This window comes from Myiozetetes cayanensis, unplaced genomic scaffold (genome assembly GCF_022539395.1).
Source record: "Myiozetetes cayanensis isolate MyiCay16 unplaced genomic scaffold, myiCay2020 scf1, whole genome shotgun sequence".
In the NCBI taxonomy this organism is placed as follows: Eukaryota; Metazoa; Chordata; class Aves; order Passeriformes; family Tyrannidae; genus Myiozetetes; species Myiozetetes cayanensis.
Window position 1 is genome coordinate 21324089 of NW_026086604.1, and position 20015 is coordinate 21344103.

General features: G+C 37.1%; 1 protein-coding gene across 2 annotated transcripts in view; it reads right to left on the reverse strand.

Annotated features, from left to right (window-relative positions):
- CPQ (carboxypeptidase Q) overlaps nucleotides 1-20015 on the reverse strand; it is a 146691-nt gene that overhangs the window by 77759 nt on the left and 48917 nt on the right. For both annotated transcript variants that reach the window (XM_050322765.1, XM_050322759.1), the window contains exon 4: nucleotides 12275-12482. In XM_050322765.1, the coding sequence (XP_050178722.1) occupies nucleotides 12275-12482 (208 nt within the window). The remainder of the gene's footprint in view (nucleotides 1-12274; nucleotides 12483-20015) is intronic.

Here is a 20015-nt window from a genome sequence, read left to right on the forward strand (position 1 = left end):
AAGAAACTGTATGGGTATCTTAATACAGCTCTTCATTCAAAAATGTGCTCCTGGTCCACAAAATGACTCCATTCATGGCTGAGCCAAAGAGCCACACAGGTCACAGTCTTGTGACCTGCACAGCACTTCCTTCCTCTTTGCAAAACTCTGGCCTGCCCACCAGCTGACTCACTTTGTTGACCACCAAAAAGGTTTCCATAATTTGGTCTACAGGCCACAGTGCAGGAATCTGGCTGTAGCACACAGCTAAACAATTCTTCCTGCATTTAATTTCAAACAAATGGGAAAAGGAGGACACACAATCCACACCACTTCAAAAAGGGACTGCAGTAAGCCAGATGGTATGGATTCCATCTTGGGGAAGGCTGCTGGTTTATGATGATAGGATGTGAGGGGAAGTGAGCTAGAAATTTGGCAGCCTCCACCAAGGCAATACAGTGCAATACCTGCTCTGTGGGTAGTGTTCCAGTGATACAGGTTGTACCTCCAGGTCCAAGACTGAAACAGGCAGTCACATCATGGTATCTCAAATTCACATTTGCTTTGGATTTGTAAATTTGTCATAGGTAGGTTACCTATGGAGTGGTAACCAGTTCAATTTAGCACAGTTAAATATTTTATATCATTCATTATGCATGTGAAAAAGTGATGCAGAATTATTTCATTTCTTTGCTCACAGTTTGAGTCAATTTTGCTATCTATGCTACTATTTTTCCTTCTTATTCTTTTCAAAAAGCACTAAAAGAGTGTGAAAAACTGGGAGAAGAAAGCTAGTTACTTTCAGATCCCTTTTCTAAGGTTCAAAGAAGATTGTGATAAACATTTTATATTTATCACTTTTTAAAATATTGATCGTATGTACTGATACACACCTCCAATCAATTCCAATTTCAACTGCAGTCCAAAATCATTAAAGATACATGTTTGCTACACCTGTGCTGGAAATAATTTTATTCTCTTCTAGAGGTAAAGGTTTAATTAAATGTGAGACACTGCAGAGAAAATTAAGAGAGTTCTGAAAAAATGGAAGTTCTTCACAGGACTGTCTAGAAAACCTTGGAAAAACTGAGGTTTCTTAATTACTTATTCAGTAAGTCAGCTTTAGAGCAATTGTACAACATTATGCTAATTGTTTCAGATACATAATTTCTGTGGATTATCATCTGATAGACTTTATATCTGCAGTTGTTTTACCAAGGAAAAAGGGGACAAAGATGTCTCTTATTCTAGAAAAATGTCTCTTATTCCAGAAGAGATGGATGGTTTGAGTTACACGATAGGAAAGACACCACATTATATGAGTCACTGCAGTCAAACCCCAGGTCAGTGTTGCATCCATAAAGCAGTATGATATATTTATTGAACACAGTGCAAATAATCCTTTGATCTCAGGTTCTGCTTGTTTCAACAGCCCAGTTTTAAATTGGTATTAACAATTAAGATTCAAATTACAATCAAATATGTGCTTTCAGATAAGGGAAAAGAAAAAATATCGCTTCTCTGCTTCAAAGATTCAACAATAGATTTTAAAGCACTCACAGAAGCAAAATGAAGTTACTGAAAATATGCTAGTATCTTTTTACACCACCCTGAGAGAAGAAATCCTTATCTATTCCTAAAAGATATGCATTTAAATGAAAATGCAATTATAGACAAAGAAGACTTGTTCAAACTACTAAAACCGTATTTACAGCACTCCATACAGTTTCAATGTCACTAGATTTTTAACAGCTAAAATTACTGCAAGCTAACTGCTTGCTCTTCAACGCCTTAGTGGCTTTCAGAGATCATCTTAATTAAATGCTTTAAGTGATTCTCAGTTAAGCAGGGGAAGATTTGGTTGGAAATTTTTGTTGTTTTTCCTTTAAACATACACAGCCTTTCCCAATTAGGGAAAAATTTCCTATTAGAAAACAAAAATGAAAAGTCTTTGTGCTTTCAACACAAACTTGGATTCCTTTACCCTTTACCAAAATTGAATTTAACAGCAAGTGATTTGACAGACATGCAAATTCTCTATTTCCCCAACTATATGTTACTGTTTGGAACTTTAATAACTCAGATTTGTGCTTTGTGATGTTGCAGAATCCTATGCTGAAAGGTCTCTAGAAGAGCTTTAAATGGGCTACATAGACAATTAGAAAACGAAGACATCTCTTTAGTGCAGAGGCTTTTGAAACAAACAGCAGCAACTGCATCATAGCGACCAACCAGATGCTTGAGAGAGTATTTGCACTCATGGAAGATTGTCTAGATGCCTCCACTTCTCTCTGTACAAACATATTCTTCAAGAGTGACTCTTCAACTCCCAAGTTGTGAGTATGTCAAAAATATGTTTTCTCACAGGGCAGGACAGCTCTTCCAAGGAAGAGCTGCATATAATCTCATGGAACAATTTGTAGCATGCCTATTAAGTCCTAAGTACTTCACAGCTGCTTTCAGAGAAGACTTTAGTCTTCCCTGATTCTGGCAGCACCTACAATCACTTTCCCTCACCCTGGTCCTGTCACTACCAGATTCAGAAGGTCACAGTGAAATATGACTATGAACATCCCCCAAGTTCTTCTTAATTCACAGAAAAACCTGCTACAGATTAGAAAGAAAATGGAAGTAATTTGAGTCTTAACCACTGCTGACCCATAGCAAGGAGTAATCTCACATTCTGAAAGGCTTGCTGGGTATTTTGCAGGACCAGCAAGCACTGTTATGTTGATCCCTAGCAGGACTTTGTATGCATAACAAAGTCCACAGACAAAAGAATATAAAGTTAATGTATTTTCATATAATCTAGAATATTATCCTTACCAATTCTGTTGAAATTTAACCAATCTATCAAAGTCATCTTATTTATATTTCTTTAGACTTAGTTGTATCTCTCTCCTGAAACTCAGCATTTAAATTTGCCTAGGCAATTTAAAATTAAACTGCTAAATTAATCGATGAAAAAGTAAATGCACCATATTTAGAGGATAAGGGTGCAATCCAATTACTCTGTTGAACTTATTTGAAGGTTGGAAACCCTAATGAACAAGAAAAAACCATCAGACTTGGGCTTGCTATAAATAGGCTTATTAACTGAGCCTATTTATATGCACAGCTGCAGCCTTCTAGAAGGACTCGCAGAACAACTTGCAGAACGTGTTAAGAGACAGTCAAATAAAGTATCATCTGAACATTAACTCAGCTAAGTGAACAGATCCCTGGAGCACTTAACATGTAAACTAAGGTCAGTGGACTTCTGGCAAAAATGGAGAAAATTAATCCAAGACCTCAGGTCTACAACGCCAAGGAACAAAGTCATATAAGCAGAACAGACCACAAGCTGTAGTATCTGCTTCTAAGATAAGACAGAGAGGAACATCTTTGTCAACAAAGATATGGTTTTTCCTTTCCTTAACAAAGGATAGTGTGACCTCAGGTCCTCTTCCTGATTATTTGAAAGGGGAAAGGAGAGGATGTAGGACATTGCTTTTCAGATCTCAGTAATCACTCGCTTGGCAAGACGCTGGATGACAGAGATTTCCCATTTGGAATGGTAGAATATGCTCTACTCTGCTGAGCAGCATGCCACAGAAGGCTGTGTCCTAAAACTGTCTCATATATATATTTTTATTTATATATATATTTATAAACACATATATATATATATATATATAAACACACACACATATATATATACATCTTGTAGCAACAAATTCCACTACAGTGAAAGAATATTATTTCATGAAGTACCTTTTCCAAAAAGCAATATATTAAACTTGGCACACGAAGAGGATGAGAAACATCTTTGTCCAGCTGACATTACTGAAAGTAAAAACTAAACACAATGATCGTTACTCCAGGTACACAATTGAAGAAATAAAGCCCAGAACTACAGAAGTACTGACACAGCATTTAAATCCTTCCCTGCTGAGTGAAAAATATTTAAAATACAAGGAGAAATCTACTTCTATTTGCTTATAGGCACTCAAGGAAGAAAAAAAAGAAAAACAACCACTGATTTGATGCAATTTATAAAGTAATATGGTTTACCAACTATTTCATCTTATATCACGATATTATTCCATTCACCCTCTATTTGATAATGTCTGATTAAATGAAATGGAACACTGGGGTGTTTTTTCTGAGTAATTTATAGTAGGACATCGTAAACTATTCTTGAGACTAATATTTTGTAATGATGGCTATAAATTCAAACACTATGATAGAAATCAGATGTCAAGCAATTACGTAACTATCAGATGAACACACATTTTAGCTTATTTTTGTTCAAATTTGTAAAACAGTCTATGGGATAAATGACAGAATAAAAACTAATGCAGACTGTGAGAAACATGCTTTTCAGCATATATAAAGAAGCAAATCTACAGAACCTGTAGTACAAAATACAATTTCTGTTAAAGATGCACTAACATGTCCTTTTTTTCTCTGCAACCTTGGTAAAGAAGAAATGGGATCTCAGTGCTAAACACATAACTCAGTTTACATTTGTGACAAAAACTATTGGAAAGAGTCAACCATGTAAAATAGGATTTTGTCCAAAATTCCACTTACCTATTACAATGAAATAAAACTGTATTTGTGCACAATTAAATTTTAGATAACTTACATATTACATCATGACATTTTGTTGGTATAAGTACTGATAATAAATGAGAAACTCACATGAACAAAACTTGTTCTTTGATATAATTAAGATTTATGACTGCCAGCCTCACAAGACCTTTAAAATTTTATTAACAATCATTTTGGACATACTTTATTGGTATTATGTGTTTTATAGTGCATTCTTCTTTGCCAAATGATAATAAATACTTTTGCATCATTGCAACTACATTTACAATGAAGCTAGTGTAGCAAAGTTCAAGGCCTTTAACGTCTCAGAAGCCTCGGGAACTCCTTCTAGACAATAACACTGTATAAACTATGTAATAACAATATTTTTTTTAAAAAAGGAACAAATTATATCAACATTTTTAAGCATGTACTTTGTTAGTAAAGCAAGGTCTGAAGAGTAATTTTCTTAAAGACCACACCAACTGTGGTCAGCTTATTGTTTTCACCATCTCTCCCCACTCCCAGTTCTCACAAAGCAGCAAAGCAATGCATAAAACCCTACAAGTCTACTCACAATTCTGAAGTTGGTTCTGTGTTTCATGGTCTCTTTGCCCACCAAAACTACGAACGCTACTACACCCTCGAGTAACCATCTCTCTCAGTTGCTGCAATCACATGTTTTTTAGAGTAACACCTCCACTGTCAGTATCTCAGTATCATTAAGCAGACCAAGTTCTTTCCCCCTTTCACCTCAGTCCCAACCTGACCATTTTACATTTCACTGCTTTTAGCATTTCCCTTTCACTTTATTAACCATATTACCTCTGTCCACTATCTAAAATTTACTGTCAGATCTTCCTCCACATTGGTCCTGTGTGTGGGAATCTATGAATCTTTGTCAAACATCCCTCTACATCCAACCCACATGCTCTTAGACAAGCAGTTTTCCATTAAATTTGCATGGAAAATATGCCTTTTTTTTTTTTTTTAGCATAGTATTCATCAAAACCCAAGAACTATCTTGATAGTCCTCCTTCTGTTGTACAAAGTTAAGCATACAGTCTGCACCTAACAACAAATACAAACATACAACAACAGGTATTTGACTATCCCTGTAGTGAATAGTTGGTTTTAGACTAATCCTTGACACTTGGTACTAGTGTTTCTGGCACCTACATATTCATAATGATAAGTAAAATATATTTTCTTTTCTCCTTCCTTCTCAATACTGTGGTGTTTCTTACTTCATGCCGTAGACAAGTATCATATGCCAAACCCAGGACTACTCTTTAGATACTCTTGCATATCAGAATGCAAGAAAGATGCAATGTAATTTTAGAAAATAACATTTTCAATGTGAAGAAAAAAAGCTTTTACAGTCATTCTGTAAACCCTATGTGTATTAGTAAATTATTACTGAAATACAACCCCACAGTAATTCTTTGAACTGTTGTGTGGGAGCTGAGACAAAGGAATGGGTGGAAAGAAAAAATATTATAGTGTATCTGTTTATAGTCACACCATCATAAGGACTACAAAACTGCATGCTCTGATGAATTTGCTATCCAACGGAACAAGCACTCTAAATGCTACCTTTTAATTTCTAGTCTCACAGTTTAGTTGGCTGCAGTTTAGGATGCAGAAGATTTAAAACCTAACCAAACACTCTGAAGAGGAGCGCACAGAGCAAAGGTCCAGCAAGTAGCTTTGAGCAGACACCAGCCTAGATTCAAATAAAGAAAGGGGCTGAGGTGGGCAGCCAGCTGTTGTGTATGTGGCCATACCTATGCCCAAGCTCAGGGGAAAGGCAGAAAGCCCACTGCCTGAACGTCCATCAAGAGAACAGAAATGGAACATATATAGCAGGGTGACAGCATCACTCAGTTCTTGCAAACTCCACCTGACTCTAGTGAGAAAGGCCACTTTGATGTCCTCATCCCTTGACATTGTCACCCTGGTGCTGCAGTAACGTAGGACACCACCAGCTGCATGCCAGGGAACTGAGCACACTCTGAGAAGGTGCTGCTCCCTCTGGAGACCAGGTGTTGGTGGTAACTAAAGCTGATACATTTTTCCTTCATACTGCAGTGGTTCATAAGCAATGACAGCAACTGTGCCTCAGCTGGTAAGAGGAGAATCCTTTCAAAGAGTTGCTGGCTTGCCCACACCTATTGAAGTACATCCCTTGGTTCTCCTCTGGCATCACCAAACTGCGACACGCAGCAGCTTCAAGTGTCTCCAAGATCAGCAGAGGCTTCTACCACCTGGCCCTCTCCCCACTCTCACTTGCCCATTTATAGGTGATTTAGTCATTTTGAAAATGTCTGATCTTCACAAAGGTCACACTTCACTGGTGAAACCGAACTGATTTCTTCCAGAAAAATTACATCAGGAAAAATAATTTTTGAAAGTATCTAGGTTGTTCTGGATCTTCCTTCCATATGTACACATTCATTTGTTCTACCAATATTTCAGACACACACCTCTAAGTAGTACTAAGTGTTTTCAAATTTTGCCCCTTAACAACATCAATCCCATATGTACAAATGACTTTCAAGTTGTAGCTATTGCATACCCAGATAATGAAGTTTACAAAATACATGACTAAACTACGGTGCAACAGTCAATTAGTCAAAAGTCAAACTATGGCCAAGTTTTCCCTACCAGAATTTAATGCTTTCAGTCAGCTCATAGGTTTTAAGCAGGCAATTCAAGTTTTAGAATATTTGCCAAGCTTTACACCACAAAATCTAGCATGGACTTTAGTCTTAAAATCTGGTAGGCCCCCTGGTAGTTTAAATAAATAAATAAATAAATAAATAGATTAATTAATTTATCAAGTTACAAAGATAATTTTTCCTTCATATCAGTTTCTTATTGACTGTTTTCATCATGACAAGACCTCTGTGTAAGAACAAATGACAGCAATATTGCCACCCCACAAGACACAGGATAAAAGACAACCCTGCCAATTAATAGCAGAAAATCCTCTTACTAATAAAACAAAAACATCCAGAGGGTACTACTTATTTCGACAAATATCGACACAGATATATTAAGGAAAATACAAGATTTTCTAACAATGCCAATGTTCCTTCCTCACCCTTTCTCTTGTTTCTTTTTACCATTTCTCTCTCTACTTCTCCTTCCCCATCTGTCACGAAGTAATGGGCTGGCACTCTCAAAACTCTCAAAACTCAAACTCTCTAAAAATCTCCCAATTCTTTTAAATACACTTAAATTCTAGCAGCAACAGGCATCAGCTTACAGTCCCAGGAGAGAGGCTCCCAGATTGCACTTAGACACCCTTCAACATTTTGGAATGAATAGCAAAACAATCCACATGGAGAAAATGTGATAATGGAGCCCTAACATGATGGCATCAAGTTCTTAAAACATTTCTCCTCAAAGCTCTATTGTATGCATGATTTACTTTGAGCATAGGGATGTCTGGAAGCCACATCAAAGAGCTAATGGATAGACATTTTGTTAACATATGTAGAACTGATGCCAGGCCATAAAACAACATTGTACTGAGTATTACACATCATCTTCAGAAAAGTCTGGTTGTTTTGAGTTTTTGGGTGTTTTTTTTTCTGGGTTGGGATGGGCTTTTTTGGTCTACAAACTATTTCTTCAGTTATGTGCATGAGTGCCTAACAGGCTCAGGAGTCTGGAAAATTTTGATGTTCTCTTGCTCCCTGGATCTTTGCCCAGTATCACAAAATCTGAGAGAGGGCTGATCTTTGAAACAGGGAAAGGAAGAAGAATGAAGAAGTAAATAAGCAGGTATTTCCTTTGCAGAAGAGCTTCTGTTACATCAGTCACAGACTGGTAAAGGCCTTCACAAACTATTACCTTAGCATCTCTGTTTCTCAGGTCATCCGCAGGACTGCTACTTTCAAAGGGCTGTCTAAACTTGGCTCTGAGCTACAGTACATTCCTCAATGGTCTTTCATGCTTGTGGTGTTCAATAGAGTCACTTTTCAAATGGTACATACTGTATACATGGCATTCCATAAAAACAGGAGGCAAAAGAATGAATTCCTGGAACAGCTCTTCAGGATTCTGAAAAAGCCACTTATGAGCTCATCTGTTTCTGCTCTAAAGTATTTATGCTAGATCACAGAATAAAGAGCAACCATTCAACTGATGTACTTTGTAGGGCACTTAGGAAACAGTTTTTTATCACTTAGTAACTGTAGGATGAGTAAAACAGCGCTGCACACCAAGAAATACACAGTATGGAAAGACATTGAAAGACAGGATTATATAGGACAGTTATATCTTGATCAGCTTTGATACCTTTTCACTTAATCAAGTATTTTGTGGCTCCATGTTTGGCACATTAGATACATTGAAGCCAGATTAACAACAAACAGCTGCTATTTATAGCATTTCCCCAGAGTTGCTGCACTTTAAGACCAATCATGTTACATCTGTATTGAAATAAGAAGACAAACATGTTTTACTGCCAGCTCTCCCTGAATTTCAAATGGAAACCACATTAGTTAACTTGTGAATTTCTCAGTCAGTCAGTCAGTCTCCAGTGTCAACTTACATAGTTTAAATAAAACATCTCACCAATACACAATACAGTGCAAAAGGATGCTAACAGCATGGTCCTAGGTGCAATAGTGTGCTTCAAATACTCCTCCAAGATAAAAGTCAGGAATGGTCTGTAAAGGTCTCTAGCCTGCAATAGCCTGGACCTCAGTAAGTTCTGCCACCATACTTCTCTCATTTCACAAACTCTTTGGCTCAACTGTCAGTAGCCATACAGGCTTAAATATGTTAAGTCCCACAACCCACAGGTTTTCTAGTCTTGCTGCTGTCCTAAGCACTGTGAGAATGGGATCCCACTGCTTCCCATCTGTTTATATGAAGAAATGGTTGATGTTGAATTGATTATCTTACAGGCACAGGCTCACCTCCTTTGGGCACCTACACGTAACTGTGCCTCCGAAGGCACTAAATGAGGACCTCAAGGCGGGTGAGGATGGTGGATATCTGTGCTCAAAACACGCACAGTCATGCCTGCTCTGACATTAGCAAGGGTCTTGTATGGGGAGAGCAGCCCTTTCCTATCTTAGAAATAACAACAAAATGATAAACGGAAGAGACACTAGTGAGACACTGAACTTTACTGACAGCGTGACAAAACCCATTGCCTTTTCCTGTTCAGAAGCTTTCTACACCACCTGAAAACTTGACACTGCAAAGTTGCAATTTGCAGTAGATTTCACTGTCCATTTTTCTTAGTTGAAGCATTTGCTTACTGCCTACTAGCTGGCCAAACAGAAAGGATAAAGCAGAAAGGAAAACTGAGATATCAGTGGGTTAATTTCTCAAAAGTACTTGTGCATTCGGTACAGAGCTGCCTCAAAAAGCAACAGGACATCTGCACTCATGTCACATCATCACCTCTGAAGATGAATGCATCCCTGAGAGCTTGATGCTTCACAAAGAAGTAATCACATTTCTTTTACTGCTTTAGGTTATTCAGAAATGTAAATGTGTTGAAGTTAAGCATCGGTGCCTAAAATAAGGTTTGGAGGTTTGACAATCCTGAGTATCAGTTTTGGTGATATCAAACATTTCTTGCAGTAGCAATGACTTTCAGAATGCTAAGTCTAAAATACAGCAAACCTTTTGGAAAATATATCTGAAATATATCAATTACTTTTTTCTGTTTTCTTTACCCACCCCAGAACACCCCAATTGCTAAATGCAAGAATTCACACAAAACACTTCGAAAAATGATTGAAAAAGGAGGAACTGAACTGAAAATGCTAAAAGAGTGGTCAAATTAAGAAAAAAAGGAACAAAACCAAAAAAGAACTCTCCAAAAACTGTTTAAACAGGGAAGAAAAAACAATAAATTGCTTTCTCCTTCAAAGGATTTGAGTAATAATATTCAACATTGCTTGTTACAGATAAAACTGTCAGACAAATATTATTTCAGTTCATGGTGATTATTTTTAATAAATATGTTAAAATCTCTTGGGAGAAGTTAATGAATAATTTATAAATCAAGCAGTATATTAAATTCTGGTCAATATTTAGATGAACACAAGCACATCTAAATGTGCAGTTACATCTCTAACTGAATCACTTTTCACTAGACTTCTTCAGTGTCCTACAGTGACCCTCATTTTCAATTAAGTTCCAGGATTTTAAGTTATAATTTGCGGCAATACCTGTGACCAGTTATGTTTCACAGGCTTCAAACTAAATCAAACTGTTTTGCTTAAGAGTTTTGTAAGAGCAATGCTTAAGCACTGCTGATTTCTCACCCAGAGTTCAGAGATCCAGATTTGCTTTCGTTTCAGTTCAAAACCTAAACTGAAATCTGGCCCGTGGAAATAGCACCTTTCTGTTCCCCTGGATTTGTATTGCATTTTGAAACACTTTGGCATAAAAGGCATTGTAAGAGTTTGGGTCTGCAATGTATTTTATTGCCTAAATAGCTCGATGGTTCCTATTCTTACCAGAGTAACGAGTGGTGTGAAGCACCCATTAAGGCTCCAAGAGGAACTGAGTACTAAAAAACCTAAACATTCACTTGTTTTATTTTCCTGTTTCTTGGTTACATTTTGAAAGTGTGTCCACTACCACTCCTATTAACATCAGCAGGGGGCTTGTAAATAAGCCTTTACCCAGTGTTTCAAAAAAATTAGCTTCTCAGTGGAAGAAGTGAAGAGATCCCAATCCACTTCATTACTTAAAGAAACAGAGAAGGACAGCAAAGAGAAAATCAAGTACAGGCAAGCACCTTAACATATCTTTGAAGTCTTCATCTGAACACTTCATAACCTAAACTGCAATGTCAAATTTTGAAATATACAAAACATAATTCAGGAAAGATAGCAAATTAACTGTTTAAAAACATAGTTAAAAATGCAGATGACAAAATTAAATTAACTGTACCCTAATTTAGAAGCTGGAGCATTTAACTTGGTAAATATGGGTTTCATGGAACTACACTCACAGGTGGTGATATGTAAAACAATCAACCATGGGGACAGTTACTTCTTCCCTATTCAGAGATCAAGCTTCTGAAACTGGATGTTCATGCTAACACTGATGATCCCTAGACACCATAAGCCAGAGCTACAGAACTACCATCTCATAAAAGATAAAACTTTTCAAGAGCTATGCCTGGTTTAAAGGTAAGAGACAGTAATTCCATTGAAGATATAAAACTACAATGTTTTAAAAAAAAATTGTGGCTCTGGTAGGTACTCTAGCAGAAATTTCTAGTGCTGCTGTAAATGAGGTTACATCAGCATTTTCACAATAAACCATACTGCCAGAAAAGTCATTCCATGTTGCAAGCTGACAAAGACGACCTCATATCAGGCACAAATCCTTCAAGGCCATAAATTTAGTTGGTATGATTTTTAGCTAAGAATTTTGGAAGAAAAGAGAAAGCAAGAAGAAAAGCCTTATAAGTGGAAACCAACAATGTAGGATTAACTAATGTTCAAACAGAATTTGTGGATACTTTTCAGTGTAAACACACATCCAACACCTGCTCAACATAGCAATGAAACCAGTCACCTGAAAAAGACTGAGCAGCTGAGATGGTTGAAATGTAGAAGAGCAGATGGACAAAAGTTACTTGTAGTGATTTCTTAGAAAGGGCTGTTCTTTGGGTTTGTTTTTCCATATTTTTAAAGAAAAAATAAGTTTCTTTTTGTATAGTCTCACTCACTTGCTCTGGGTACTTGCTCCCAACTATCTCTGCCACGGTGTTAAAAGACGGAGAGTCTGGATAGGTCTTAGCTCCCATCTTCAGGTGCACAACAATCTTAGTGCCCCGGAAAGACATTCGTGACATCATTTCAGCATCTTCCACGGAGATGCAAGCAGTGGGGATTTGGGGTACATCAGGCTGGTAACTCTGCCACCCCGTATGTGGGCTGTTGAAAGAAAAATAAAACCACAGCATTTACAACCTAGCTCTATAATTTTTTTATCATTACCACAGAATTATTAAAAAGAACACATTGACAACTATCCCCAGCAGATTCTCAGAAAGGGTGTATTTACTATTTTTAATGAACCTTTCGATAAAATATATCAAGTGCTTTTACACTAATCAGAACTGTTACCATTATATATGTCTGGAAATCTATTCCATGTTAGCTCTATTTAGGTCATTGTCATGCTCTGACACCACACTTTCTTCACAGCTTTATCAGGAAGAAAAGCAATGAACAGTCTGTAAGTGAACAGTTTACAAGAAGTGCATTCCTTTTTTTCCCCTGTGACAAGTAATGAAATTAAAATTCACTACTACATTTTAATGTTATTTTCCATATATTATATAACAGAATTGCAGAACAGTTGAGGTTGGCAGAGACCTCTACAGGTCATCTGGTCCAACCCCTCTGCTCAAGCAGGGCCACCCAGAGCCAGGGGCCCATAACAACGTACAATGTGAAAATCTTCACCTATGAGCCTTCTTACAGTAGCAGACACTTTTTTTTTTTTACATTTAAACTAAAAACACACAAACAAACAAACAAACAAACAAACCCACCAAAATTTGGGTTATTTTTGGTCTTCTAGACTGGAAAAAAACCCGACTTATTTTCTGGAGATGTGGTGAGGAGGAAGGGAGAAATCTACTTTGCAAGGTTATAGATTAGGTAAAATGGGAGAGATTATTCAGTTCTATTTGTTTAGAAGAATAAATCCTTCTCAGCAATAACAAGTCATATTGCAATCAATAATGTAACCCACAGAGTAGATATGTATAAATATTTATTTGACAAGAAAATACTAAAAAACAGAGGTCTTACAGGAGCTGCTCCAGAGTATAAACAGATCTGTTTATATGTGGCAACAGCTCAGGAGATTATTGCTCCCAGTTGTTTACAGCTGAACTGTATACAAAGGCCAGTGCCTCTTCCATCAGCTTTGCAGGTTGGGTGACCCATAGCTCACCTTAGGAACAACAGTTAGCCTGGTACTCAGAATGTCTTGTGCCACATAATCCTCCCTGAGTGGGATAAACTTATGTATAGTTATAAGTTCAGATCCTCTCTTTTTTTGTTTCCTTTCCCTTTGTCCTTGTAGGGGGGAAAAAAAAAAAAAAAAAGGCAATCCTCATCCCCACTTTTAAACTGTGATAATTTGCTGCATATGTTTAATATTTCTTTGAGTGTTTGAGGACACATCCAACATGTCAACCGGGAGACTTTCCAAACAATGTAAAATAAACAACATACTGGGGGAAAAAAAAAGAAGAGAGATGACAATTTTGTGTATTAATTTTCAAAATAACCCCTATGTTCAACAATTGAGTAGAAATTCCTTTTTTTTCTTTCTGCTCATTTTAAATGAATCCATTCACCTGTGTCTTCTGGTAAGATTATGTCCTAGTACGAATGTGGTGTGAACTCTGAATTGCAGTAATTCAAGTTTTATCCCTAATTTCACTGTCCTTGTTATTTCCCAGATGCTCAACAAAAGAAGCCCCTAAAACTGTATTTGTTTCTCCAATATAAGCAGCAACTACATTTCTTTGAGATGCTCAATCCCAGCACTCCACCCCACCTGTAAATAAAGCTTCTGCCAACCCGCTGAGATTCACACATGCTTACACACGCCAAGTGAATGAACGCTTGCAGGTACAAAACTTACCCAGATAGCCAAAAAATAAACCTGAAAGTCACGTGCTAGCGCCATTCTTATGCTCCAACTACTATTTTGCCAAGCTTACAAAGGGTAAACCCAACTACCAAAATTAAGATATACTGTCACAGGCAGGCAGAGCCAGCAACTGTTCAGATGATACCAGGACCTGAAGGGAATGGATGAGTGTCCAAATGATTGCTACAAAAAGGGAAATGGACCTAAGCATTATCAGTACAAAGGCACAAAGCAGTAACACAGTATGTTCCTAATGCTACAGGATAAACTGACATAGAAAACATTTGTGGCAGGCACTAAGAATCCTGGGAAGCACCTGATTAAAGTTTACATGCATGTAAAATATGCCGTGTATTAAGTATAACATCTACATAATAAATTGCTTACTAAAGTGTCAAAGAGTACATTTAAAAAAAAAAAAAAAAGCAAATGAAAGCCCTTTTATGCAGATATAACCAAGAACTGGAAAGGCTACTGACCATATGGCAAGACCTGAGCAAGAATTAACTAAACAAAATAGAAATTACTTGCAGACTCTGTAACAGATGGAGAGAAGCATTCCTGAGTTTGGCTCAAAATAGGGTAAAGAGGACGTAGTTCAGGAGAAAGAATTTTTGTACTGGGGGCGAGGAAGATATTTTTCATTGAGTCTGAATAAACATGACTTTTTGACTACTATTTCTAAAGAAAAGGGATTTTACTAAAAAAAAAACCACAAAACCAAACCTTTTGCATCTACCATTCTCTATCCCTTGAAAAGGAAAAGAAAGCAAAGCATCACATAAGACCAGCTAGAGAGATCATAAAGCAACCCTACTTGAAACCAGCATTCAACTTTACAACATTGGTACCTACAGGCAAACAAGGTGCACCTTCATTGTCATTTGGTACTGACATTCTTGTTCAACAGCTGACAAGATTCAGACAAATAAAGTGAATGAATTTTGCTTTTGAAAACACCCTGGATTTCACATCTCAGAAAGGATTTAAGAGAAATATCATGGTATGAATAACAAGTCAGAGGAAAGGCTCTAAAAAAAAAAAAAGGCATTTTTTCTGTTAGAAGTGCTTGTCAAATGACTAGTAAGGAACAAATGTGGTTTCTATCTTACAGGAGAGCACAAAAGAAGAATAAAAAAAATCAGGAGACAGTTTCTCTTCTGGGTAAAACAATCAAATGTGGAGAAACTAAAAAATGTAAATGAAAAGATGTGTTGCTGGTGTCAGGTCAATTCTAAGTCTTATTACTGTGGTAGCTGACCTTGCAAGCTTCTTTACTTTGTTCCTGCACTTCCAACCTTTATCTCTAAGATAAGCTAAAATGCCCAGGGAAAAATAATCTGTGTAAGAACCAGTGCTTCAAGCTAAACTGGATACTCTGATGGAAAATACATCTCAAGTTGAAGCCTCTGGCAAAGATAGCAATCTCCTTAAGAGAGAAGTAAGCACGACACTACAAGAACTCTACCATGTCTAAAAGGAAACAAAAACAAAAACAAACAACCAAAACTTGATTATACAAAATTTTACAAAGACCTACTTTAGCCATAATGTGTATACACACCCCCTCAATGCACCATTCTCCACATCAACCTCAGCAAGCAATCTAAGGTTGGGAAATACAAAATGAATGTTGTCTAAGTGTCTTTAGTTTACTCAGTCAAACAAAACACATTGCAAGACTAATTACATAGGTGACCACCTATTTTCTACAGGACCTATGCAATATTCACTGTACGAACCACATGTAAACGAAGAGTTCATATCAGATCAGCTAGTTTGTTATTATTGACTTAAATCATAAAATACATTCCTGAATGAAACCATGATTACGGTTTCCATATGATATTAATCACCAGCTATACCCATAGCAAGATCACAGCCTCAACTCTCGGTAATAGGCTCACACCCTCCTCATACTTTGCTTTTGTTTTTTCACTTGCATATTCTACATATCACAAAAAATCCCCCCATATACAAAGCTTTACACTTTTAAAGTGAGTGAAAAAACACACTGGAGCAAAACGGAAGGGAAATTATACATTTTGCTTTCATGCTCAGCAATGGAGTGTATGGTATTCATGAGTGCCTCTGGTAACTTTCTCTGCATCAAGAGCAGCGTGGCAAGGCCTGAACTCTAGTCAAGTAAATCCCTTTTTCAAGCATCATAAAGTCCTCACAAAACAAAACTTGTCCTTGTGTGCACTCGAACTGTGTATGTTCTTTCAAGATTCTCAAAATTATCTGTATAGAGAAGCCAAACTGTAATTGCAATTAGTCAAATGTCAAAAGTATTGTTAATCTTAGAAGTATTAGGTCTATACAAATAAAATCAAGACTATTCCCTATTTACAGCCACTTGGCAAAATATAAAAGAAATAAATTCAGCCTAATTTTGCATTTCTGTCATCATTTGTCCCAAGACTCTCTTGCTTTGTTTGCTTCTTATATTGTCTTTTTAGGATTTGATTTGCTGGTTTATGTTGAAGTTGAAATGACAACAAGACTGTTAAATTGAAAACCAAATAGGAATGTGCACAGAAAATTTCAAGAAACTAAGGAGTAAAAATACAATACAAATATGGAATTAATAATACAACAGTCTGCTACCAAAGTTAGAGTATTTAGTATTAGAGTATTTGGAATCAAGCCATCTTCCAGATTACCAGATTGTACCAATCTTTAATTGATGTAGCATCTGCGCAAGTACAGCGAAGTGTAAGAGAGGCTCCAGAAACCACCAGCATTACCAAGGAAAATTCCCTTTGAAAAAGTGCACATTACTCTGTTACCACATGGACTCCATTTAAATTAACATTCAAAAAGTACTGCATTTAATCAGTACTAGGCACTCATTAAAAATAGGCTTTACCAAGCAAGCATAATAGCTTTGCTGTAATTACATATGTCCTAGGTTACAGAATGCAACTAACACGTATATGTTTGTATTCCATTATCATATTCAGTGCCACAAGCACCAGGGGAATTCTATGGTAAGTGTAGAATTTTTTAAAAAGAGCATGAATTAGATATGAGTTTTCAAACAAGAAGCAGAAAACAACTGTGAATGGTAAAATGATCAAATTAAGAAAATGCAATGAATTCCCAGGACTATCCAAATGCTGGGAAAGTAGAAAAGTCCGCACACAGCTTTCCATGGGTCTATAGGAAATGGAAGCTTGCATCATATGCTTTCCAACTGAAAAAGAAACTTGTTGGATCTTACAGACTGGAGGATGACTCTCCAGCAGCCGACAACATCTTGAGGGAACTATTTAATTCATACACCTGTTTGGCCTCCTTCTGCTCGGTATGAACCGCCAAGCTCTGTCCTCCTGTATTTACATCCCTGCCTTGAGAGAATGCAGCTGCCTGCTCCATGCTACCATAGGTATGTTAGCAGAGGGCTCCTGAAGGGAACACCAAAGACAATCCTAATTGCCAGCAGCTGCAAGGCTTCTTGCTTCATGGGCTTTTTTTTATTTTTTTGTTCAACTGGCTTCCCAGACTTGAGCCAGAGTCTTATTTAAATCTTCACTGACACCCCTCTGTCACCAGAGACTAGTGAGCACAAAAGAAAAACTTAAAAAAAACCTCACAGAGAACAGATGTTGTATTTTATACCTACACGAAGGATATAAATAAATCCAAACAAACAATCAAAAACCAAAACAACAAAACCTTCCATTCTCTTCATTTGGAAAGCAGTAAATCAGACAAAGAGGCATCACAGGGCTAGCAATACAAAAGCAAACTAAGTATCAGCTAGCTGTCTAGAATACTAACCTGGCCTTTATACCTCCTCCATTTAATGATGCTTTTATTATTGATAATCAATTCTTAAATTAAAATTATCAGGTACAAAAAGGTGTGAAGAGCCATCAGAATTTTCAAGGTAGGATCAATCACCATATCAGTGCTTCCAAGTCTCTGATTCATTGTAGACAGGAAGTAGCAGAGAAGGTCGAGCTCTCACACATAGAGGCATACAAATTAAGTCACCAGAAATGTGTGTCTCCTCTGACACTGAATATAATATATCATGGCCCAATACAGGGAGGTTCTTCCTCCTTTCAAAACATGGTGCTGGTAAAGAGTAACATGCAGTCAACAGCCAGTGAGCTGAAAGAAAAGGGTAGGGATGGAGGACACTGGTCTTACCACCAGTAAAAAAACTTCTCCCTTTTAATCAGCTGACCAGAGGTGAAGGGGAGCAAGGTCTGAAGGGAGGCAGGAGAAAGTCTCAAACTCACAGAAGAGGGGGTGCTTTTCTGTGGATGGTACTTTTCTTCTTTCGTTCCTTCTCCATGCCACACACCACACAGAGCAGTAAGCTCTTTGGACACTGTCCTCCCTAAAAAACTAAACTACAAACTTATCTTAAATGCATTTAGGAATACATTTTCCGTTCAATAGGGTGGGGTGATGCAAACAAAGCCTCATGGAGATACATTTTCAAAGCGTTAAAAGTAAGATTTGAGCACCAACAGGAAACACAAAGACAGTCTAGAAAAAAAAAACGTAAGATATGAATGGGAGTGACAGAGGGGAAGCATAGTCTCTGAAGACAGCAGGACACAGAACAGTATCTTAGTACCAAAGGCAACTACATGAATGGATAAAAGAGAAGAGTTTTTAAAAGTAAAAAAACACAGTAGAATAAGATAGTTATTATCACCTTAGATTGCAAAGAATTAAATCACAGAAGTGAAACAGAGGAGAGGAAATAGCAAAATCTAATCATCTTGTATTAGTTTGTGAGTATAGCACTGTTTCCACTGAAAATCTGTGGCAACACTTCCACTAATCTCAACAGAAGAGGGTGGGGGAGAGGTTGGGTTGGGAGAAGGCTTTAAAACCCAACTGGATATGAGAAGAAAGAGTGAAGGGCCTGACTGGATTCAATCACAAGCCATGAGCAAACCAAAAGCCACTGCAAGACATCTGTCTGGATAAGCCCCTCTGTTTTCTGAAGAAAACTGAAACACTAAAACATTTTCACTACATAAATGCTTCTTTCACTCCCACAGATCTAATTTCTATAGAATATTAAACACCTTCTTGATGTTTTATTAACCAAACCAATACGTCTGCCATTGAAGTAAAAAAGAGAATAAAAAATATGTTAGTAAAAATAATAGAGATGGGGTCATCACTTATTTTTCCCCTCAACTGAGAGATCTTAGTAGTGGCACATGAAAGGAACTGTTTTAACATCACCTGATCATTGTATTTGCCTGTTATCTAGTTCACACATTATACAGTGACACCTGTGCATGTAAAATGCAATGTAAATGCCTAAGTGATAAGAAAACTATCTAATAGTATATTACACTTATTTGATAAACTCATTCTCCAATAAATGGTATGCTTTTATTTTCAAAATTCAGGTAAGTCTTGTCTGTCACTCCAAAGTTACAGAGGATACCTGGAATTTTTCATTCTTGATCTTGACATCCATTGTAAATAGAAAAGTTCTTTTTAGGAACAGAATACATTTTTAAAGCTTATTATAGTATTACAACTCCTGTAAACTAGGACTAAACATTGAGCACAGCAAAATGTCATGCCAAGTGTGAGTGTTCTTTCCCCAGCTGTATTTGTTGACTCTGGCAGATTGTCCCAAAAGCTTCATAATCTACATCAGATGAAATAAAAAATGTCCCAACAGGTATGCCTTTCCTCTGAACAGCTCCTTTCCTGGCAATTAGTGTACTGACTGGGAAACAAAGAGTGTCGGGTTGGAAAAAAAAAAAATCTTTCCAGTGCAAACCCTGGCTGAGAGAATGATTGAG